Source organism: Caretta caretta, chromosome 11, assembly GCF_965140235.1.
Source record: "Caretta caretta isolate rCarCar2 chromosome 11, rCarCar1.hap1, whole genome shotgun sequence".
In the NCBI taxonomy this organism is placed as follows: Eukaryota; Metazoa; Chordata; order Testudines; family Cheloniidae; genus Caretta; species Caretta caretta.
The window spans coordinates 17,134,775-17,159,830 of NC_134216.1; the positions used below are offsets into that span (position 1 = coordinate 17,134,775).

At 40.1% G+C, this 25,056-nt stretch overlaps 1 protein-coding gene across 17 annotated transcripts in view; it reads right to left on the minus strand.

The window, feature by feature from the left end:
* Window positions 1–852: 852 nt before the first annotated feature.
* NCKAP5 (NCK associated protein 5) overlaps window positions 853–25,056 on the minus strand; it is a 623,862-nt gene continuing 599,658 nt past the window's right edge. For 15 of the 17 annotated variants that reach the window (XM_075117769.1, XM_048869232.2, XM_075117770.1 and 12 more), the window contains one exon: window positions 853–2,485. In XM_075117769.1, the coding sequence (XP_074973870.1) occupies window positions 2,204–2,485 (282 nt within the window). In that variant the 3' untranslated portion in view covers window positions 853–2,203. Of the gene's footprint in view, window positions 2,486–5,176; window positions 5,303–25,056 lie in introns of all 17 variants that reach the window. The other 2 variants (XR_012664337.1, XM_075117775.1) reach the window with 2 other exon arrangements.

A 25,056-nucleotide genomic window follows, 5' to 3' on the forward strand; every position in this document is an offset into this window, starting at 1 on the left:
GGTGCAGGAGGCCTCGGCCGGGTGGGAGGCGAGCGGGCCCAGGGCGAGGCGGGGGCACGCTCATTGCTGGCTCGCGGAGCTGTGACCCAGCCCGCGGCTCGCTCGGCGCAGGGGGAGGCTCGCCCTCCCCCCGGGGCGGTGCCCCCGCGCAGTCCTTCCCATGCCACGGTGGGCGCGTGTTGACTCCCTGGGAAGCGCTGCCGGGGGCAGGACCCATTCCCTGCAGCACCCCCCTAAAGGCGCCGCCACGCGGGCCGCAGCTAGGAGCGTTTCCGTGGCCGTCCCCGCCGTGCGGGGCCTGGCTCTCGTCTGGCACAGTGTGGAAGCGAGTGGAGGCTCCTGGGGCCACCCCACGTCACGGTGCGTTTCATTCCTACAATCCGCTGCGGCCTTCATTTGTGAGATGAAGAACTAGCTGAAGGAAAATGATGGTTTTCATTGCACAGCCTATTACAACTCCATCCCCAGCCTCATCTTTCGGCAACCCACAGGCTTCCCTTTGATCAGTCACAATCTTGTCTGCAAGCAGAGGGGTTTGAATTAAGCTTAAATTACTTTTTAGTTGCCATGTCGAGAATTCATTTGAATGATTGAATTCCATCTGCACGTTTATTATTTCTGGGGCACCCAGGGCTAGTTGACTGGAGAAGGGAAATGGTTTGCACAGTGTTTTGCATGCATATGGTATCATAGAGGTGGTTCTTTAAAATAGTTTTACATTATTTTATTTGCTTCCCATCTCTTCTTTCATATTTTCTTGGACAATTAATTCGTAAATCCATCTCATTAAACCAATTAACTCCAACATGGACGACTTGTCCTTGGGAAAATATATATCTTTAACCATTCCTATAAATGTGATATGAACTTTATTTAGAAATAAGTTTCAAAAAGACAATGCAAGTTTAAATCTGACATCATTACTTAAAATAACAAAATTAAAATGTAACAAATTGCACAAAGTATTAACAAAATAACACTGATCATACAATATCATAAAGATTAACAGGTATTTGCTAAAGAAACAGTAGACCCTAGAAATATCCCAAATATACCTAGTTTACAGATAGATTGCTGTACAAAAGCAGTTATAAATACTTCACAACTAGCAAAAATACACATAAATAGACTTCCCCTTACATATAAAGTCTTTATAGGAAAAAGATATGTTGAATTAAGAGTTAGCACCAAAAACATTTTTTTTTTAGTTTAAAAAAGTTTATCACAAATATGAATTTTATTTCAGTTTTCCAGGATTCCTAGATGGAGTTAAAACCAAGGTGGTCTGAAGGGGAAAAATCAACATACCACATTCAGAAATTCATATTAAATGGTTACAGAGGAAGGAGAAGTAGGTAAACTATAAAAGTAAATACTGCAGTGAGCAATAAAGGCCAGATCCTGCAATCCTTTACTCAGGCAAAACTCCCATTGAAGTCAAATGGCAAATCACTTTGACCCTGATCTTCCAAACACTTTTATGCACATGGTTTATGAACTCAGTGGGGCTGCTCAGATGCACAAGTAGTAGTAGGATCTGGGATTTGATTCCAACCATTCTCATACTGTCTCAAACATCAAAACCCTCTTGAAGTATCAACAGAAAATGTTAAGGAATTACACCTACTAAAATGCACATACCCCTGGAGAATCTTATGTGAAATTGCACTAAAATAAAAAAAAAATTACAAAGTGTACGTTGTAAAATGTGGTCCAAGAAGGTTTATTTCAGACAATTTGGCGGGCTCAAGTTTATGTTAAAGCAGTGTTTCTACATACAGTTTTAAGACTAGTACAATTATAAATCTTTCTTTAAAAAATGCACTAACTCTGCTTGTTAATATTAACATCAACTTTTAAAAGTTAGTAATCTGTCATTTCAGGAGCATGGCACCATTTAATATTTATTGCTTTTTTTTTCTACAAATATATTTTTTCAAAAATTTTTACAACTTCTGTACAAGTATTCATAAAAGTGCAAAATTAAGACATTTTGTATAACAGCTATTGTGTTCAATTTTCAGTCTCATGCATCACAATAAATGCAGTCTTGTCTTTCCTTATTGCTGTGTCATGAAAATAAGTCAGGAAATACCCTGCTGTGAATCCAACAATTTAGGATGAAGTTTTTCAACAGTTGTTCCTTTCTTTTTTTCCCCTCAGTTCGTTAAGTGCTCCATTCACAACCCACTAGAAAGTCTCTTTATACATCATTAGAGCCTTGGCTGGCACAGGATGAGAAGCTATCATATAAAGAATCACTCAAGGATTCTAAATTGTCTACAACATGACTATCAGAGCTATTTAAAGAAGCTTCTTCATTCTTTCCATTTTCTTCCTTTTGTCCTTCAACCTTGTTCAGACAACTCTTCTCTTTTTCTAATAAAATGACATTATTGCTGTTAAATTTATTGAGAGACTCCAGGGAAATTTTAGATAATCTATTCTCAGAATCTTCCCTTGTTTTTTCAGCTTGTTTCAATTTCTGTAATAAGTAAGGAAAATATTAGAAACATATTTCTTACAAAAATAAAGCTATCCTACGTACATAGTCAAATATTTGTTTGTCCAACATTCACCGTGTTAAAGGAATAAATTGTTAGAGGCTTGTACCTAAATCCTCCAGTATAATTAAATGGAATAATAAAGCCCATTTTTGGGTTAAATCATAGCTTTAATGATTCTGCTGAGACAAATAGGACTCAATTTGCAAAACAGTTAAGTCCCATTTACATTTTAAGTGGCAGATTCTGGAATTTGTATGTGTAAAATATCTTCAGCCTCTTCATAGTAATTTAAATTTTCCCTGGTCACTATTTATTTATTTATTGTAAGGGTAAATGAATATTTGTCTATGAATTGACTTTGGAGTCTGCCAAATAACTAACATGCAGTGCACATATTCTGAGGGGGAAAATATATTTTCTGTATGATACAGGCACAAATGAAACTTACTAAAAAATAACCTAACATTTTGCATGTATAAGGTTATCGATTTCCATGAACCAAAAGCCTCCCTAATAGAAATGAAAGCAACAAGAGAGGAAATTACACTGAACTGATCCAATCCCCACAGACCAGAATCAATCAGATATTGGCTAGATCTACTTTGGGAAGTGTTGTAATTCTGTTGAAACTGCACCAAATGAAACACTGGATAATGTATTAGCACATTATATTAAAAAAAAATCACAGTAGTATTAAACAAGTGTAATTGCATCCCTTTGTTGGCTACAAAGATCTTTTCAAGACCAGTTTATCAGCTGTTTAGGGAGAAGTTCAATAAAAATGACCTGTCTTTCACATACAGTCTTTTTTTTTTTATCATGTTACCAACTCATGTTACAGATAATATTATCAAAAAATAACATTCCACATTTGATGGGCACGGAGACCTAGGGAGCCAAGTTTTTTAAATACGTATTGTTAAATGAGGTGTGCTATCCCAGTTAGGGTCATTCCGTATTTTTAGTAATAGTATTAAGCAGCAATGACTGGATCAATATACTATTGGCAATCCAAGAACAGTGTTACTTGGTTTCGATGGATAGTTTAGGCCCACCCAAGAGTACAGCTCAACCAGAACCAGGAGATCCTGAGTGATTAAACACACAATTTTAACTAGTCATCAGGGTTTGTGGAAAATATTAAGGTTAAAAATATATCAGGCTTTCTTTCTGCCATGTTTATTTAACCCTAGAGATCTTGGGCAATGGGAAGACAGATTAGGTAAAGGAGTGCTTATTTTTTAAGGCTAAATATGTAAAAAAGGGGGGGGGGCATGAAGCCATGCCACCTTAGATTGTGAACTTGTTAGATCTTACAGGCTTAATGTGGCTGCCCAGGTTAGAACTTGGATGAAACCTTTCGGAAAACTTTAAATGACACTAGAAGTAATGTTGGTGACACAGTAAGTGAGACTCTTCTCTTTGGTCCAATAGTGAACGCATGCCCCGACATATTTCAAGGGGGAATTGTATTATTGCAAGTGCCATTTTTCTAGATGAGACAAAACTGTGATCCTTACCACTGATCTCACAGTACTTTCTGAAAGAGGAGGGATGTAATCCCCAGTATTCCAGACAAATTCAAATTTTGGAAGTTACAGTTGACAGTCCACCCACTTAAAATTCCCTGTAATTTCAGTTTTCAAAGTTCTTCCCTTCCCTTAAACAATGCTGTATAGTGTATACTGACACAGAACAGGAGCACTTGTGGCACCTTAGAGACTAACAAATATATTTGAGCATAAGCTTTCGTGAGCTTCTTCTGATGAAGGGAGCTGTAGCTCACGAAAGCTTATGCTCAAATAAATTTGTTAGTCTCTAAGGTGCCACAAGTACTCCTTTTCTTTTTGCGAATACAGACTAACATGGTTGCTACTCTGAAACCTGACACAGAACAGATGCCATATTTCAGTGTAGGCTGAATGAAATGATCCGTATGCGTAACATCTTTAAAACACTTACATAGTGCCTTTTATCCTACAGACTAGCAAAATCTTAAATATTTTATTAAATGAACTATTGATTTTTAATTTGAGTCACATGGCTTTTCTTTGGGGTTTTTTTCTTCCAACTTTCAGCTTTGCTTTGGATAAATAAAATGGGGATGTTTGGGCATAGACATGGAGGGATAAACATGGGGTTTTGGGTGAAATCCTGGATCTGTTACGTAAATGGCAAAACTTCCATTGGTTTTAATGGGGGATTTCATCCTTTATTTTCTGACAAGAGCTAGAATGTATGTATGGACTGACTGCACAGGGCTATTTCTGATAGTATATTGTACACTGTTAAAATAACAACAAAAACTCTGGCTGGGCTGAAAGACAGTGTAAGTCACAGGGGTGGACACGCAGTTAGCTGACTAGTATATTCTATGTACCTGGAACCTCAATAGCGTATAACCTCATGCAAGTCCAATATAAAATAGTACATCGATATAATCACACCCTTGTTAAGGTATTTAATATGGGGGTTACAGGAAATAAACTATACTAAAGAAATTATTGGGACGAAAGGTATCCACACCAAATTTTAACTAAAATCACTGAACCAAATGAAACTGAAGTGCCCAGCATTGAAAACTGAATATACTGCGTAGTAAACACTGCAATGGATGGATGCTCATAATTCTAAATTTGATACACATAAGTCTTATGTGGATACAGTACCTGCTCTCCTACAACGGGAAGTAGGAAGGGTGGAAACGGTGTTTCATGTGTTCCTGGCAGTGGGAACATGTGTGATCAAAAGGAATGGGAGGTCATCATTGCCGCACTTAATGTGTATGACTGAACCTGAGGCAAAGGCATTTGTTTTCAGGAATAAGTTAAAGATATTTTATGATATATGATTGCCTTTTCATATACGTATTAATGCCAAGGTCAATGGTTTCATCTGGTAAAAGACAGAAGATGGTCTGGGTTTTCTTTTCTCTAACACATTACTACAATACTGTATGAGCAAAGATGTGTGATTTATTGATAGTGTTGGGGTGAGATGCAAAATATTTTTTTCCTTTTCCTTTTCAGCTGCTGCTGATGTACGGTTTTCATTTCATATGATACATAATGTCCCCCTTTTCTGGGTTTCTTTCTCCTTTGAACAGTGTTCAGGATTGCCAACCCCAAGCAGTCAACAATCATGAGTCAGACTCCAAAAATCATGAGACTGGCTTAAAAAAAGCCCCCCCCCTTTTTTTTTAACAATAATACATTTTGTGTTATTTTTATTTGTCACTGGATTTTGTGCTATTAGGGTTCATGTTTACAAGCCTCACTCTGTAACCATGAGGGCTAGAAACATTTTTAGAAAAGAGAGAGGAGAGATTCTCATGTCATACCATTGCTCCAGGAGCTGGAGCTTTAAGGAAAAACACCAGATATCCCCAGTCTCCTAAGACAATCTTCAGATAACAGCAAGTATATAAAGGAAATGTAAATTGGGAGGTTTGGGAGGGGGAGTAGGAACAATTAAGGGAATCATACTAATGTATTAGACAAATTCATTAAGAAGAACTTCCCCCCACAGTTTAATTTGCAAGAGAATTGTGTTTGCATATCATATTAATATATTATGCTGACCTTGGAATAAGAAGTCATGTAATATAATTCTTAATACATGTGGGCAAAAAGTTACAATATGATATTTCCTTAATTATAATTCTGGAAGTAAATTCAATTACATCCAAAACTCCTCCACACAGAAAAGGTTTAAGCACAATAATTTCTGTGAGGATCTCTACAGACAATGCACCGTTCCTGTCGCATGATAATGAAATAACTTACATATCCACTTCGTAAAGGCTAACATGCATTATTTTATTATCAAGAAAGAATCCCCTTTGTTCTTTAACAACCTATTCAGTAGTTATGGAAGGTGAATACCAGTAGGATACAAAATATAAACTATTTGGATACAGAATACATTATATTTCTTGGTTTTCATGGCAGTTTACAAAAGCTGCTGTATGAAACAAAAGGAAATCACAAAATAATAAATATTATTAGGATATGTTGATAAATTATAGACATAGTTGGTCAAATTCTGTTCTCAGTTACATGCATTTAGATCTATTACTGACTTCAGTGGAGTAGCACAGGTGTAACAAGGAACAGACTTTGCCTCAAAGATGTTAGCTTTACTCATGTTTAAGTCATTAATTTACTAACGCACTTTTAGTGTCAATTCTCACATGAAAGAGTCAGTATCTTCTCCTGACTATAAGGCCCTTCAGTGGGATATAGTATATTGGGAAATTGGATGGCTCAGGGATTTGGTAATGGTATATTAGTTCGTATCAAATCTGGTCCAGATCAGTAGTGACTGAAAGTCATTACTATCAGAAACATGTCAACCTAACTGTGGTCAACCTAACTGTCAGGGAACAAGCATTCCTATCACCACAGTTGGCAATATGAGCAGAGGAATGGAAATGGAAACTGAACTGCATTCTCATTTAAAACATGGTTCCACAGGAGCAGTGTGCCCTTGTTGCCAAGAAGGCCAATGGCATTTTGGGATGTATAAGTAGGGGCATAGCAAGCAGATCGAGGGATGTGATCGTCCCCCTCTATTCGACATTGGTGAGGCCTCATCTGGAGTACTGTGTCCAGTTTTGGGCCCCACACTACAAGAAGGATGTGGATAAATTGGAAAGAGTCCAGCGAAGGGCAACAAAAATGATTAGGGGTCTGGAGCACATGACTTATGAAGAGAGGCTGAGGGAACTGGGATTGTTTAGTCTGCGGAAGAGAAGAATGAGGGGGGATTTGATAGCTGCTTTCAACTACCTGAGAGGTGGTTCCAGAGAGGATGGTTCTAGACTATTCTCAGTGGTGGAAGAGGACAGGACAAGGAGTAATGGTCTCAAGTTGCAGTGGGGGAGGTTTAGGTTGGATATTAGGAACAACTTTTTCACTAGGAGGGTGGTGAAACACTGGAATGCGTTACCTAGGGAGGTGGTGGAATCTCCTTCCTTGGAAGTTTTTAAGGTCAGGCTTGACAAAGCCCTGGCTGGGATAATTTAATTGGGGATGGGTCCTGCTTTTGAGCAGGGGGTTGGACTAGATGACCTCCTGAGGTCCCTTCCAACCCTGATATTCTATGATTCTATGTTTCCTTGCTGGGGGCCAAGGCACAAGGCAGGTTCAGTGGGAAGAACTGCTGCTGACCATGCCTACCTATTCTGAGGTAGACGGACTGGTCTATCCTTCAAGGTGGTCAACTCAGCACCTTTTCACAAACATTAAATTCACCCAGATGAAAACACAATAGATACAAGCTCAGATTATGTCCTGAGCCAAGATACAATCAGTACAGAAGGTGCCATCAGGGAGCAATTTAAGCCTTCTTGATTCTTATGGTACCTCTGCAGCACCAAGGCTCAAGGCTCCTCTAATTAATGCCAACTGGCTATGAACTCAATGGGACCATACTACAGTTGTGAATTGGTGTTGTGCAGGCATGCTGTGCTCCACCCCAGGAACACCCCATATTAGTGTCTGTATGTGTGTAGGGGGGGGCAATTGCCACAGGAGCTGGCTTTTCCACTTTACATCAGCTGAGTGCTCCCCCAGTCTGCAGGAATCCTCAGCCGGCCACCACCTGAGAGTGGTATACAGTTGCCAGAGGAGGAGGAGGAGAGAATCTAGTCCAGATACTACACACATTAATTAGGAATCAATTTACATTGATTGCAATTTACATTGATCCTCTGCAGCATGGGGCATGGGTCACTTGCAGGTTTTAACTAGCGTAAATGGTGGATTCTCTGTAACTAGAAGTCTTTAAATCATGATTGAGGACTTCAGTAACTCAGCCAGAGGCTAGGGGTCTATTACAGGAGTGGGTGGGTGGGTGAGGTTCTGTGGCCTGCAATGTGCAGGAGGTCTGATTAGATGACCATGATGCTCCCTTCTGACCTTAAAGTCTATGAGTCTATATGAAGATATACTGAAGTCATAAATCAGAATACTTTTTCATTTTGGCAACATTCTAATGGGTTTAGTTAAGACCAGAACTAATGTAATAAAATACCTTAGTGCAACAAATTCAGAAAACAAAGCTAACCTACATGCACATTTAAAAATTGGACATACACATTGAATATTTCTACTTTACTAACAAAGAATTTATGATGCACTTTCTAATTAAAAAGTCATAGGGCCAGATTATGGGTGGGCAGTGGTGCAAGGAGCCTCTTCTCCTTGTGTCTGATATGCTCAGGGACAAGCCACAATTGCAGTCCTAGTGCTAACCTGAATAGCACCAGGACTAGGGCTAGCAAACAGGGACAGGGAAGGGTGGGGTGACGGCAGAGCTATGGCTGCTGAGGAGAATTCATGCTGAACCCCCTTAAGGACTGTAGCCGCATGTCCATTCCTACCATATACTGGTGGAGCTACCATTGTGTAATGTAGCGAGACACTGCCTCCTAGCCAGACTGAGCCCGTAAGGTACACCTGAGCCCCAAATTAGCAAGGAAAATACTGTAGTGTAAATGCATTTTGCATTCTTCTACATTTAGTTAAACAGTAGTTTAAGGGGCTCAGAGTCAGTTACACACTAGAATAAAATAATTTTGTCTCGCATGCACTGAGCAATTTAGTTTTTAGATTATCACAAAAGTAAAAGGAACATTGCTCCAAGTGAAGTACAGCTGCAAAACACTCCTGTGTAAAAACAACTAAATTGCTATGAGAATTAAATATAGATCAACAAAATCAATACTTAATTGTATAACTCAAGGTCTTTCATTTCAGATCTAATCCCTAATAGGAGATATCAAGTATGCTTGCTTTTGATTTTTTTTAAAAAATTATTATTTAAAACTACACCGCAAGGCAAAACAATTTTCTAGCTTTTTACATTTTTTAATTCCATAAGTTACTTCGCCTGTGTGTATCCAAGGTCATATTGATCTCACAGTCTGTAACTGTTTTATCATTTTAAATTCAGAGTTTTATCAATCTAGATGTCCCGTAGTTGTTACAATAACTGCTTTGCATTTATTACACACTAGGATTAAGCAGTAAAAGACACAGATGCACTACTGTATTTGTCACAAACTACCATATTGCATGCTCAGTAGGACACCTTTAATATATATGCAGTGTCCTCTTATAAAAAAGGCGTTTTGCAGACACAGGGCTGGATTCTGATCAAAGTTACACTGATGTAAATCAGAAGTAACTCCACTGACGTCGATGGAGTCACACTACTGTAACACCCTGGTAAGTGAGATCGGGTTCAGGGCCATAGCATTTTGTGTTGCAGAGCCAAGCGTGGTATGAAAAGGTTCAGTATAGCTTTGAGCTGAGATACAGTAGTTTTCCATTAGACAGACAGAAAGGGACAGAATGCAGTGGTAGTTTCTCAACAGAAAGTGAACAGTCTCCAGATCTCATTTAGCCAAATGAATGAGAACATTAGGTGGACAGGTAAAGCTCTACGGTGAAAATAGTGGTACAATCACATCCAGGAAACTACAAAGGTGAAAGCTGTAACTGCATGACCTCTGTTATATTACAGCAGAGCTAAAAATGTAATGTTTGAACTTTTTTCTCTTTAAAGTGTAACCTTAAATAATAAGTTAAGCCTTGTTCTCCCTTATATACTGTCAGAGGCTTTCATCTATTTTTTAGACTGACGGTAAAATAATTTTTGAAATAATGAATCATTTTTCTTTTTCCTGCTTGAACAGAAATCCCATGATTATTTTGCTGTAGCAGACAATGACCTTCTCAAAGGAACCCCATCAGACTTTCAAGATAAATAATAAAGAAGCCTTCTATTTCCTGCCTCCAGGAAAAATTGCTTTGACATAGAGTATGTGTGAAATTATTGATCTGTTCATCATTTTATGAGAAAACAATATACACTTAGGTGAAAGTAATCTACATATGGTATTATGTGTAGCTTGATGATACTGTCAACAGAACCAGAAACTTGCATGCCATTTCTAGGACAGGGGAGTAACGTTCTACATAAATATTTAATTTTTCGTGACAAGGAGAATATTTTTGGCCCTTCTAAATTGTAAATAAATTACCTAAGGGGAAATAAAGCTCATTAGCATGAGCTCTGCATGACTCACACCTGCAGACCTGGACAAAATGGCTATTGATGAATAAATAGCTTGCTGTGGAGCTGAGAGCTGTATTATCGATGGTTTGAATTCTTGTATGATGTGGAAAGTAAAAGACACTGCCTAGTGAATAGAGCTTTATGTGTCTAAAAGCACAATTTTCATAATATGGCTAGATATATATCTGCTTTTAAGAAGGGATTAAGTGGATTCAGTTACTCAAAATGAATACTGTGCCCAGTATGATGTTGCACCTAGAAATATAGGCATTATAACAGCAATAATTACATACCAGTATTACCCTCACAGTTTAGCATGAAATATTATCCCTTTGGTGATACACCAGACTGTTTACATATACACTAGATTAGATATTCTCAACCTTTCATTCTTGCCTCAAAGTTTTGCCCATTTTTAGTACCCAAGATTTTCAAATTCTGAAATGTTCCTGATCAGGTAAGAAACTGGGTGTGCCAAAGTATTATAAGGATGGCTGTTTTCCCATGGCACCATATGATGACTGAGAGGGGACGTGATAACAGTTTTCAAGTTTAGAAAAAGTTGTTACAAGGGGGAGGGAGAAATATTGTTCTCCTTAACCTCTGGGGATAGTACAATAAGCAATGGTATTAAATTGCAGTAAGGGCAGTTTAGGTTGATATTAGGAAAAACTTCCTAACTGTCAGGGTAGTTAAGCACTGGAATAAATTGCCTAGGGAGGTTGTGGAATCTCCATCACTGGAGATTTTTAAGAGCAGGCTAGACAAACACCTGTCAGGAATGGTTTAGATAATACTTAGTCCTGCCATGAGTGCAGGGGACTCGACTAGATGACCTCTTGAGGTCCCTTCCAATTCTATAATGGCTATTGGATGCATGAACTGTACATGAACAAAGTGTGTTTGACAGTGGTTGAGGAGAGAATAATTTGAGCGGAATTTAGTAGAAAAAGATGGCAGCAACAACATAACAACAACCAGACAACTGTGACCAGAGAAGTTAAAAAAGCTAAACACTCCTGCTTTCTCCAGAGAGTAAGCTAGGCCACAAACTGTCAGCAGACATGGAATCACCAATTCTGCTTCTCATGGAGGAAATCCAGTAGACAATTGCTAACTTCAATCACTTCACAATCACAATAACTTCAATAAATATTTGCACACAAAGATGGACTACAAGCCGTCAAGAACACTATCCCCGATAATGTCACGGCTAACCTGGTGGCTGAACTTTGTGACTTTGTCCTTACCCATAACTATTTCACATTTGGGGACTATGTATACCTTCAGATCAGCGGCACTGCTATGGGTACCCGCATGGCCCCACAGTATGCCAACATTTTTATGGCTGATTTAGAACAACGCTTCCTCAGCTCTCGTCCCCTAAAGCCCCTACTCTACTTGCGCTATATTGATGACATCTTCATCATCTGGACCCATGGAAAAGAAGCCCTTGAGGAATTCCACCATGATTTCAACAATTTCCATCCCACCACCAACCTCAGCCTGGTCCAGTCCACACAAGAGATCCACTTCCTGGACACTACAGTGCTAATAAACAATGGCCACATAAACACCACCCTATACCGGAAACCTACTGACCGCTATTCCTATCTGCATGCCTCCAGCTTTCACCCTGACCACACCACACGATCCATCGTCTACAGCCAAGCTCTGCGATACAACCGCATTTGCTCCAACCCCTCAGACAGAGACAAACACCTACAAGATCTCTGTCAAGCTTTCTTACAACTACAATACCCACCTGCAGAAGTAAAGAAACAGATTGATAGAGCCAGAAGAGTTCCCAGAAGTTACCTACTACAGGACAGGCCTAACAAAGAAAATAACAGAACGCCACTAGCGGTCACCTTCAGCCCCCAACTAAAACCCCTCCAACGCATTATTAAGGATCTACAACCTATCCTAAAGGATGACCCAACACTCTCACAAGTCTTGGGAGACAGGCCAGTCCTTGCCTACAGACAGCCCCGCAACCTGAAGCAAATACTCACCAACAACCACATACCACACAACAGAACCACTAACCCAGGAACTTATCCTTGCAACAAAGCCTGTTGCCAATTGTGCCCACATATCTATTCAGGGGACACCATCACAGGGCCTAATAACATCAGCCACACTATCAGAGGCTCGTTCACCTGCACATCCACCAATGTGATATATGCCATCATGTGCCAGCAATGCCCCTCTGCCATGTACATTGGTCAAACTGGACAGTCTCTACGTAAAAGAATAAATGGACACAAATCAGATGTCAAGAATTATAACATTCATAAACCAGTCAGAGAACACTTCAATCTCTCTGGTCACGCAATCACAGACATGAAGGTCGCTATCTTAAAACAAAAAAACTTCAAATCCAGACTCCAGCGAGAAACTGCTGAATTGGAATTCATTTGCAAATTGGATACTATTAATTTAGGCTTAAATAGAGACTGGGAGTGGCTAAGTCATTATGCAAGGTAGCCTGTTTCCTCTTGTTTTTTCCTACCCCCCCCCCCCAGATGTTCTGGTTTAACTTGGATTTAAACTTGGAGAGTGGTCAGTTTAGATGAGCTATTACCAGCAGGAGAGTGAGTTTGTGTGTGTATGGGGGTGGGAGGGATGTGAGAAAACCTGGATTTATGCAGGAAATAGCCCGACTTGATTATGTAAAGAGTTGTCACTTTGGATGGGCTAGCACCAGCAGGAGAGTGAATTTGTGTGGGGGGGATGGAGGGTGAGAAAACCTGGATTTGTGCTGGAAATGGCCCACCTGTTGATCACTTTAGATAAGCTATTACCAGCAGGACAGTGGGGTGGGAGGAGGTATTGTTTCATATTCTCTGTGTATATATAAAGTCTGCTGCAGTTTCCACGGTATGCATCTGATGAAGTGAGCTGTAGCTCACGAAAGCTCATGCTCAAATAAATTGGTTAGTCTCTAAGGTGCCACAAGTACTCCTTTTCTTTTTGCGAATACAGACTAACACGGCTGTTACTCTGAAACCTGAAATAAATATTTGTTCTTTAATTCTGGTGATGAGTCTGTGATTGAAGGAAAAGGAGGCTGAAACTTTAGATTTTAGCGTTTGAGAGAATGACAATTAATATGAGACACACAGGGTAAACTTTGCATTTCAGAAATCAATTTACTGTTGTTACTCATGGGGAGAATTAAGTAATAAAATTATTATGATTTTCTAGTAAAGGGAAAAATTACAGTAAAACATTTCAGACTGAAAGGCCAAACTAAGTTGCTGACAGTTATCTTACTCTACAAAACCATATAAAGTTTAATACTGCCTCTAAACGTTAGCCTTACGTTGCCAATGATAACCCACTGAACATCATTTTAGTGAAAACCATGCACACTTAAACTAAATGCTTTTACTCTTTACCTTCTTAATCAGTTTTTTATTCAATGTACGGTATTTAAATATCCAGGGTTCTTTTCTGTAGAGGTGGATATGCCATGAAAGTCTGTTTGTTTGTTTGGTAGTTTAAACAGGGAAGGGATAAAATGGGGATATCCTGGCTATTTAATCCAAAATTAGCATTTGTTAAAATTGATTTATTTTTAAAACCTGGACATCAGTTAGAACAGAATGAGGAATGAAACTGTAAAAACTAGTTCAAACAACCAAGTTATTTTCACAAGATAATTCACAATGCGGCTCTTAGGGAGCCTGATTCTGCCACATAGACACCAATGGCAAAACTCCCATGGAATCCAATGGAGGCAGGATCAGGCACATACAACATATAATCTTTAATGACTCTCACCATGAGAGTAGTCATCTTTCCATAAGGCTGACCTGTTCTCAAATGATTTTTCATAAGCATTAGTCACACACTTGCCTGTCTTCATGTTCTACCTTTGACTTTCTATTTATGTTGGTAATTACAAAGAAATTTCTCCCCTCACTCTCCAGTTATGTCCGAGTCCCTTACTGTCTCAGAGTTAGTAACGCAGTGTACTGATGGAAAATGGGATTCCAGTGCACAATGTCTCCTTCAAGACTCAGTAGTGGAGAGTAACTGGGGGTAGATAATGATTTTCTGCTCTAGTAACCCTCCCTATTGGGCATCTGAACTAGATTCTCTTCATGTTAGCCGGTGAACACCCAGAGTGCACCACCTGACCCAACGGGAAAAGGGCAGAAGCAGATGAGGTAGAAATAGCATTTTCAAGTGGCAGCATCAATAGCAGTCAGCACAACGAAAAAACCCTCTTCTCCCTGCTATGAAGAGCAGCAGGTGTTTATACACACAGGGGGACATCCTCACCCCAGTACCCAGCACAAGTAGCTTGACTAGGTTGGGAGATTTGTAAAGGGAAGAAAGAGAACATCCTTCCTCACATGGCTGTAGAGACGGTTCACAGGAGATACTGCATTTAATTGCTGGAATAGCTAGGGTTGCCAACTTTGTAATTGCAGAAAACCGAACAACGTTGCCCTGCCTGCGGCCCCAAGGCCCCGCCCCTTCTCTAAGGCCCTGCTTCTGCTCACTCCATCACTCACTCTTCCTCACCCTTGCTCTCTTTCACTGGGTTGGGGTGCAGGAGAGGGTGAGGGTGAGGGCTCTGGCTGGGGGTGTGGTGTCTGGGGTTGGGCTGGGGATGAGGGGCTTGGAGTGCAGAAGGGGGCTCCCAGCTGGGGTGAGGGGTTCGGAGTGTGGGGCTCAGGGCTGGGGCAGGGGGTTGGGATGTGTGAGGGGGTACAGGCTCTGGGATGGGGGGTGAGGGATCCTGGGTGGGACCAGAAATGAGGGATTCAGGATGTGGAAGGGGGCTCCGGGATGGGATTTGGGAGGGGTGTGTACTCCGGAAGGGAGTTTGGGTGCAGGAGGGGGCTCAGGGCTGGGCAGGAGGTTGGGGTGTGGGAGGAGGTGTGAGCTCCTAGTAGAGGCTCAGGGCTGGGACGGGGGTTGGAGTACAGGAGGGGGTTCGGGCTCTGGGTGAAACTTACCTCAGGCGGCTCCCGGGAAGTGGCCACATGTCTCTCTGGCTCCTAGGTGGAGGCACGACCAGGGGGCTCTGTGCACCCACAGGCACTGATCCTGCAGCTCCCATTGGCTGCAGTTCCCGGCCAATGGGAACTGTGGAGCCAGTGCTCGGGATGGAGGCAGCACACGAAGCTCCCATGGCCACACCTCCACCTAGGAGCTGGAGGGACATGCCGGTTGCTTCCCAGGAGCTGGGGACAGAGCTTGCCAGTGCTGCCAACAGGACTTTTAATGGCCCAGTCAGCAGTGCTGACCAGAGCTGCCAGGGTCCCTTTTTGCCTGGGTGTTCCGGTTGAAAACCAGACACCTGGCAACCCTAGGAACTGCCTCTAGGGTCCTTGCATGCTCTCTGTCTAAGGGGAGTGGGGAGGGAACACAGGGTCTGTTCATATCCACCAGTTCACCCTACTTCATTTCCAAACACCTTCTTGTGTACTGCTGCACAGGAAACCGCTGCAGAATGAGACTCCATGTCATACAGGCAGTATGCATATACAGCACGGCTTCCCTAACAAATCCTACCTTCCTTGGGCAGCAGAATTACACTGGTTTCACTGCCAGCAGGCCTTTCACACCTGCACTTGTGGAAGCAGGATTTGCCAGTAAGGACTACCAAGTCAAAATTAAGAGGCTTTTTGTGGGGGTTGTCCATAGGAGCAAGAATCTCCTCACTTCCTCTCCACCTCAGGTCTTAAAGTTACAATGTTCAGGTAAAGTCTGCATACTCATGGTTCCATTGGCCAGGTTCCCATATCTCCCCCAACTGGCTACACCAAAACCTCAATGGAGGTGTATCCCCTCAGCATATGCACTCTCTTAAAACTTGTCCTGATCTGTGCAATGGAAAGGCAACATTGAGGAGAGATTAGTAAGACTGGGACTTTTCAGCTTGGAAAAGAGACGACTATGGGAGGATATGTTAGAGGTCTATAAAATCATGATGGGTGTGGAGAAAGTAAATAAGAAAGTGTTATTTACTCCTTCTCATAACACAAGAACTAGGGGCCACCAAATGAAATTAAGAGGTAGCAGGTTTAAAACAAACTAAAGGAAGTATTTTTTTTCATGCAACGCACAGTCAACCTGTGGAACTCCTTGCCAGAGGAAGTTGTGAAGGCCAAGACTATAACAGGGTTCAAAAATAACAAACTCTAGTTCTTGTTAGCCTGTGAACATCCAGAGTGCACCACCTGACCCAATGGGAAAGGGGCAGAAGCAGCAGAAGTAGAAATATCAGTTTTCAAGTGGCAGCACTGAGGATATAATTCATTGAGGATAGGTCCATCAATGGCTATTAGCCAGGATGGGCAGGTATGGTGTCCCTAGTCTCTGCCAGAAGCTGGGAATAGACAACAGGGGATGGATCACTTAATGTTTACTTGGTTCTGTTCATTCCCTCTGAGGCATCTGGCATTGGCCAGTGTCAGTAGACACGATACTGGACTAGATGGACCTTTGGTTTGACCCAGCATGGCCATTCTTATGTTCATCCACAACGGGTCAGGGAAAGACTGAGACCTAAATAGTGATGTTGGTTCAGTGGCTTTTCTTGCCACTTCAACTGGCATTAAGATCAGATCATTTTTTAGAAATGACTGGAACCAAACAAAAACAGGAATCAATCTGTCTGTATTGAAACTTATGCTTCATCCATCAGCAATCAAACCCTGTACATAAGTATATTTCACATACACTTTTTAAAATTCCCTGCAACCAATTTACTTGTTCTTTAGCCCAGATATTTTGTGGGAAGGGAGGGGCAGAAGCCACAGAGGCACACACACAAAAAACAGAACAGCACACATACAAAAATCAGAACAGTCAAGGCTGGGAAAAAATACCCAGATTTAAGTAAGGGGAGAATTACTCTTGCAATTTTTAAAGTATATTTCAGTCTAGTTGGTTGTGTCAATAAAGAGCTCATAGTATAAGCCAGCTAGAAAATAAATGCTATGAAGGATGTTCCATTTTATGTGGTTTGAATTTGATTAGTGATTAGTCTTGGTGGTTTAAGTCACATGGGAACAATAATCAAGGTTTCTCTACTGCAGCTCTGTAACAACTGGAAAACACTCTGCTGGCTCATGTCCCATACTCTGATGGGATATTAACCTAAAATCTAATTAATCTATGAATGAATTACGGCTCTAGAAATACACTGATTATAATCAATATTAAGTGAGATCCTAACAGAAGATAAGATGAAGAAAAAGCTGTAAAATTAACAGAGGTTGATAAATTCTGTTTACTATGTCTGATGATTTTTAGGGGGATAATTTTACAATCCATCAAACTTTTGTCAGTTCAAAAGTCACACTGCCAAACGTATGCAGTAAATTAATTTTTAAATTTACATATTTATTAAATATCTTATTGAAAACAGCATGAAGCAAGTCCAGGTTGAATAATAAAGTAACTTGTTATTCTAGCAAACAGGAAGCAAACAAAAACCCCACAACCCTCCTATTGAAAAAGACTTTATACTCAGGCAATAATCATATAAATCTCTATCTGAACTAGTTAAGTAAAACAATGTATTATTAAGTCACGCACCAAGATTTACATTAAGAATTATGGCACTGATGAAAAACAATCAAGACAAGAAAATTCATAATTTAAATGCCAAGAAATTCATGGTTAAGGTTGAAATTTTCCATAAGCGTGTTTCTCATCTTGGGCCTGGGCTCCATTAGTGGTGCCAGACAAGTATGGGAGTGGGTGTGGGAAACTGCACCCACTCTGACTTGGCACCGTGGGGAGCTCCTTGGAACCCATCTTCCCTCCCTGCACCTGCAGTAACCCTGAATGCCATTGCCACAGAAGCAGCTTAAGTGTATAGTGGTACCATCTCAGGAAGTAGCTCACCTACCCAAAGTTTGTTTCTGCACTCACAACACCAGAGAGCTCAGCTGCCAAAGGATGTGTTCCAGCTCCATTCTGGACTCCTCCCATCAGAAGAAGAAAGAGAACCATGTAACTTGATGAAGAATGAGGAAAGGAGCATAGGGATCAATCAGGTGAGGGGAATGGAAAAAAGGAAAGAGGAAAAAACCCTTTGAAATCAAAATTTAAAAAGAGAGAAATAATCAGGTGGAGGGTGAGGTGGCTAAGAATGTGTTTGTGGGGGGGGGGAGAGAGAGAGGAGAGAGCAACAATTAGAAACCCTGCCACTGTGGTCGGGCATGGCACAAGAGGTTACAAAAGAGGAAGGTAACAACACACCAACCTGTCACAAACTCCAAAAAAGGTGGATGGGGAACCATTCTGATATGTTTTCCTAGGCACACTGGAAACATCAGAGACCAGTCAAGGAGAGTTCCTGGCAGGAGCCACATTTCAGCCTTATCTATAAATCATTGCTGCTTTAATGATTTTCTGTTATAACTTTGACATGTCCTGGACTCCCACTGCTGTTTCTCCTGTGTTATGTCTCGCTGATATGCTGCTGAAATCAATGGAACGTCAGTAATGCCTGTCCTAATGTCCCCTTGATTTCCTTTTCTCAATATCATCTCCATGCCTTTTCTCACGCAACAAAAACCCTTTCCAAACCTGGTCCACCAATTCATTACCTTCTACTCATTCCAATCTCCCCTAAACAATCATTTCTTCCAGGCCCTCTACAACAGGTGATTTGATCTAAACAGACAAAACCAAGTTTTACTTTAGAGGAACCATCCAGGTGTGCATGCATTGTAACCACATCACCATAACCCTTGTGGTTTCTTCCTCAATCCCTGCTCTCATTAGCTGCTATCGCTCACAGTATCATCTCCAATATTAGAATGCAAAATGCTTGGGTCAGGGACCATGTCTCTTCATTTAATCTGTACAGTATCTAGCACATCTCTGGATGCTAAGGCATACTTTATGCATGTTGCAGAAGAGAAGCAATGTGTTTCTGGACTCCTTCCACATAGCAGTCCAGTAGAAAAATGGAGTGTATTTGTGGTGGCGTTGGTTAGGGTAGTAACAAGGTACAATAAAACTGAGTAGTGTAGTCTGTGGCCTAAAATACATCTGGGCATATACAAATATAGATCATAGACTAATCTAATATTTGCCAGGAAACTCAAGGATCTAGTCCTGTGATGTGTGACTCATCTGGCTTACTCCACAAGGAAATGACAGAGACATACAGGAAATAGGTGAGTCATGTCAGACACAAAACCAAATGGCAGAGGACACCCTTCACCCTCTGCTGTGGAGAATCATCATAAAGAAATATCAGTAGGAATAAGCAGAGTATGTTGGCACCGAGAAGTGGACTGCAGGTTACACAGCTAGAAAGCTATCATACCTAAAATAGCTGTTAGATGTTGTATGTGACAGACTCACTGAGGGGAACCTTGTGAAGTTTCTTGTCCTCCCTGTGGGTTTTCTCCAGTGACAGAATGATGCAACTCATAGTGTGTGTATTTAGTGATGTGTAATTGGTGGGGTGACCCGACACTGCAGTGAACGTGTAGGAGAAATATGTTTAAGATTTTTTGTCTTGTCTTATGTGTTTTAGAAATGTTACTGCATTATTAATTCTGTCAGCTGTTCTGAGATGTGTTATATGCCTCATATTCCTGTATATAAAATAAAGGGGACATTATTGTTATTATACAAGGCCACTAGGAGGGCTATAATACAACTGGAATACGTGCACACATACTGTAGCCTATTCGTTAATGTGCATCAATTTTTTTGAGTGATCAGATACATGCCAGATGATGCACAACAACAAACTCATTGGGAAATAATAAAAATCAGTAACTTAAGTTATATTAGGAAATGAACAGTTTGAAAAGTTTTGTTGAAAAACAAAACAAATCTATGTTTGATAAATATTGGAGCCTAAGTAAATCTTTAAAATATTAACAGGTTCCATGTTTTGAACCAATCAAATACTTATGAGGATTTAATTAAAATTGCCCCAGTGCACAGACACTGCAATGAGATCAACACAGCAGGATTCCCGAGCTGGCATGAAGCCCCACTGAAGTATGTAGGGCTCTGTGGATGCTACCATAAAATTAACTAATAATAATAATGATTATTTACTTAGCACTGCTATAGCAACTTTTTATGAATTAAACCCCAAATACACCAGGGAGGTATTATTTTTATCCTTAGTTTCACTGATGTGGAAAGTGAGGCAACAAGAGATTAAGTGATTTGTCCGATATGTCACCCAAAAAGCCAGCAGCAGAACTGGGAGCAAAATCCTACTCTCTTGATTCCACAGTGCTGTGCTTTAACTACTAGCCCATGTAGCAATATTAGAGAATTTTTCTCCTTCAGCGAGGAAATTCTCTATACAGACATTAAGGACTGGATTGTACTCCTCATTAGAAGAGATCCTGAAATGCTATGTCAGAACAGCAGACCTACAATCTGATCCAAAATTGATTGAAGCTAATGGCATAGTTTCCATTGACTTCGGTGAACTTTGGATCAGGACCTTGGTGTGTTAGAGATATAAATAGGTTAATTTACCCAACTCCCCTAGAAACAAAATTTTGAGCTGCAAACTAAAGCTAAAAAATACCAAATGGAATGCCATCTGCTGCAATGAACAGAACATGACCAGTTCCCAAATGCTTGAGATTCTTTCAAAATAAAGTTTGAAATGGTTTTTGTTATACTCCCGACTGCTTCATAAAAGTTGACTTAACTCAGGTTAGCAAACGCTGGTGTCACCAGCAACTGTAAGCCAGATTCTGATGTATCATTTGGAGCTGTCCAACATTTTAATCTTATTGGTTTGCCCTGTGTAAAGGTTTGGTCATTTTCTACACACACACACTATGTACTGGGAGCTGTGGAGGCAATTACTGTCTCTGAGCATATATGGCTGTTGGTTATCCAGTAAATGATCCAAGTCCTCCCATTTGGCACACAGCTCAGATTCCTTTCCCCTTTCCCCCTCAGGATGGGAAGCCATTTCAGGATCACTACTGTAGCCCTGACTGAGTCTGCAGCATTCTCCCCAGCCTGCCTTAAGACACCCCAATAGGAAGACAGTGATGGAAGACATGTGGTTCTGCTCCCCACACAATGGCACAAAAGCCCTACAGAGCTGAGGTGTGAGCCACCCAAGGTGCCTGCATCACTGCATGGCTCCACCAAAGCACCAATTCTGCCCCCTTTCTGCCCCTCAGAGGAAGGAACATAATTTTCACCATGGAGCAATAGAGTAGACTATAAATTATGCCTTCATATTTTAAGTTTCTCCCTAACCAGACACCACTACCACCAGCCCTACCCCAAATGATAGACGTAATCATTAACAACTAACAGAGTTTTGGTCCTTATCAGATAGCTGGAACAACCATCATCCTCCATGTTACTCAGCTATTTTGGATGGTTACTACTGCTCTTGGACTTACTACCCTACCTCAGTGTTCCTTCTGGTTCACTATTGTGCTACTAAAACCCAGCATATGCTGGCACAGTACAGATTCCCTTTCTGTACCTAACATTTATAGGAGTACTCGATTGGTAACACTGGAGTCTTTAGTGATACTGTTTGGTGTGGCAGGTTTTCAGTGTCACGAAAAAAAGAAAGAGGAAATTTAATAAAAAAAAAGCCTGTAAATGACAGATCTGGTTCTGGCCTTTGCTGGTTGCCAGTGTTATAATGGTAATGGAAAATGCTATGAAAATTAGCTTCAAATTAACAGAAGTTTTATTATGATACAACCTTTTGTGTAGAATCACAGGTTCTCATTCAAAAACACAGTATTTAGTCTTCCTTTTGGTGGAAACCATAAAAAAATGCCTTTTCAGGCTTCTGTGATGTCACTCACACTACCCCAGTACAAGAGTTAGACATTATAGGTTAAATTATAGGTTAAGTTCACCTAAAGGTAAGTACATAAATCCATATTTGGGCACCTAAATAAGAGACCTGATTTTCAGAGGAGCTGAATACGTAGAACTCTCTTGGATGTTTCTAAAAGCTGCAAGCTTTCAGCACCTCTGAAAATCAAGGCATTTGTTTAAATGTCTAAACATGAGTTTAGGTGCCTAACATTAAGAACCCAAGCTTGAAAAAACTGGCCAGTGTTTTTACCGATGAGGGCCCATGAACAGGACACTACGGTTAGGCTTTGCAGTGTTATATAACTCTTGCAAAAATGACCACGAACAAAGTATGTTATGCTTATTTGGTTCTACTCATCAGTGTCAGGCAGCCTAATAAACGTACCTCTTGCATTTCAAATCCATTTTGTGGCTTTGTGCATGTGTAACCTCTCCCTCTCTGACAGCCATACCCGCTAACTTTGCTGCAGATTCAGTGTCTCAGTGAAGTTTAAACACTCCTGCCATAAAAAGTAATGTACTATTAATGCATGGTTAACATTTTAATTTTAAAATACTCTGCAATATAATTTATTCATATTTAATTTCCTCATTGCCACCCACTTGTGTTTTATTCGACATCCACTGAAATTCATTTGAGGCCTTGTTTTATAGTATGCCTAATAGTGTATTTAATTTTACAGACAAGATGAGTTCATGTTTAACAGGATATCAGAGGGATCACTTTTAAATGCATAGCAATTATTCAAATAATTCTTCAAATAACCACCTGGTTTCTTGTTTACTAAGAATAACAGAGTAGTTAAAAAAAATCCCTGCGGCTATAGGCATTTTATAATTAGAGAAGTTTTAGCAACCTTTATTAATGATTAAGCAAAGAATGGAGTAATCCACAGAAGGCGGCAGTACTTGGAGCTCAGCTGTCAGGATGCCTCTCAGTGACGAATAGAGGGTAGTTCAGGCTGGGAGGACTCAGATATGTGCCACTAAAGTTTACATCACTCTTCTGAGCTTTTGTGAAATGTTATTAAATACATTTAAATTACTCAGGTGTATCTTACAAACTTCTCATATAATCTTTGTCACTCATTGCTATTAAGTTTGCTGAGTCCCCTGTTGATTTATTATACTAGATACAACTATTGCTTTTCATGAGTGCTGCATGGGGACTGAAATCCAAATGCCAAGGTCTTAAAAAATTTGTTAGAAGACAAATATTTTATTTTGGGGCTGGGGCCAATCAAAAATTAACAGGATGGGTGCACTTCCAATTCCCTAATTAAAAGCAGTGTACTTACAGTGGCATTTTCTCCTACCTCTACTCACAGGACATAGTGTTTTTGTCAGGTTGCAGATGACTTTTAATTTAAATAAAAGTTGAAATTTTTGGGAGATGAAACATGCAGACTTAGTAAATGGCTGTACTGGAGCAGACTATAAGATAAAAAACAGTCTTCAAAAAGATTTTAACATGCAATTTTAAAAAGATATTAGCAAGAACTTTCTGTCCTCTTAAAAAAAAAAAAAGGGTGATGGAGCATTTCTTCCTGTCTACATATGAAGGAAAAGAAAGAAGCAGGCTACAGGGCTCTCCTAAAAAAAGAAATGGCTTGGCAGTACATTTTATATGCAGTGCATAGCCCCTATTAACGTGAGCTACGAAACTTATTCCTCATGCATCGTGCTGAGAACATAACTCTGATATTAAAATATCAGTCATTTCCTGCCCCTCCCTTCATGATATTCAACTGCTTTTATGCAAAGCATATCACTGTTATAGATGGTGGAGGCAAATTTCAGCTAGAAAAACAATTTGCAAAAATGCTGTCCTATTATTCATCTCATTTAACTTTGCTAATCAGATGCTCCTCTGGAGTCAAAATATTTTCCAGACTCACAAAACAAAGAGCTCTTTTGAACATCTCTCTGCTCCTATTCCTCTTATTGTGAATTGAGTCAACTCAGTTTTTATTGTATTCAATTTATTTTTATCTGTTTCTTTTATTACTAATAACATTTCCACCATTATAACAATTACATGATCTTACAAACTTCCTAATAATATTTGTCATTTGTTGCTGTTAATGTCTACTGAATTCCATGTTGGATTATTGTATTAGATTATAATATTCCAATTCATGGCAACAATATGAAAGCAAAGGGAAATAAAACCAAAAGCTTCATTTCCAAAGTTGCAAGATTGAAGAGTGTAAGATGACAAATGGCAGAAACATTATTGCACTTTGAGTCATGGTGCAAATCGCAATGGCTACATCTGTCAAGTTTTTTGACAAACGGCTTAGAATGTTCTCCAATTAAGGGAATCAGCTAGTAAATTATATTTTTATTCAGTGTATGCTCTTGGTTCTAGCTATCTGTTGACTGAAGGATCTATCTGCTTATGCCTATTCACCATGGAATCTATTTAATTCTTAAATATTCTTCAGTTATATAGGGAAATAAACATTTACTATCACTAACAGACATGTGCTGTATCTCTAAGGACTCCAAAATGATATGAGCACCAAGACATTTTATATTTGGACCAATGAAAGATACAGTTATATAACTTGTATACACCAAAAGTACCGTGGTTGTGTGATTCAAATAGTTTAAAAATGCTCCTTGGGTGGGAAAA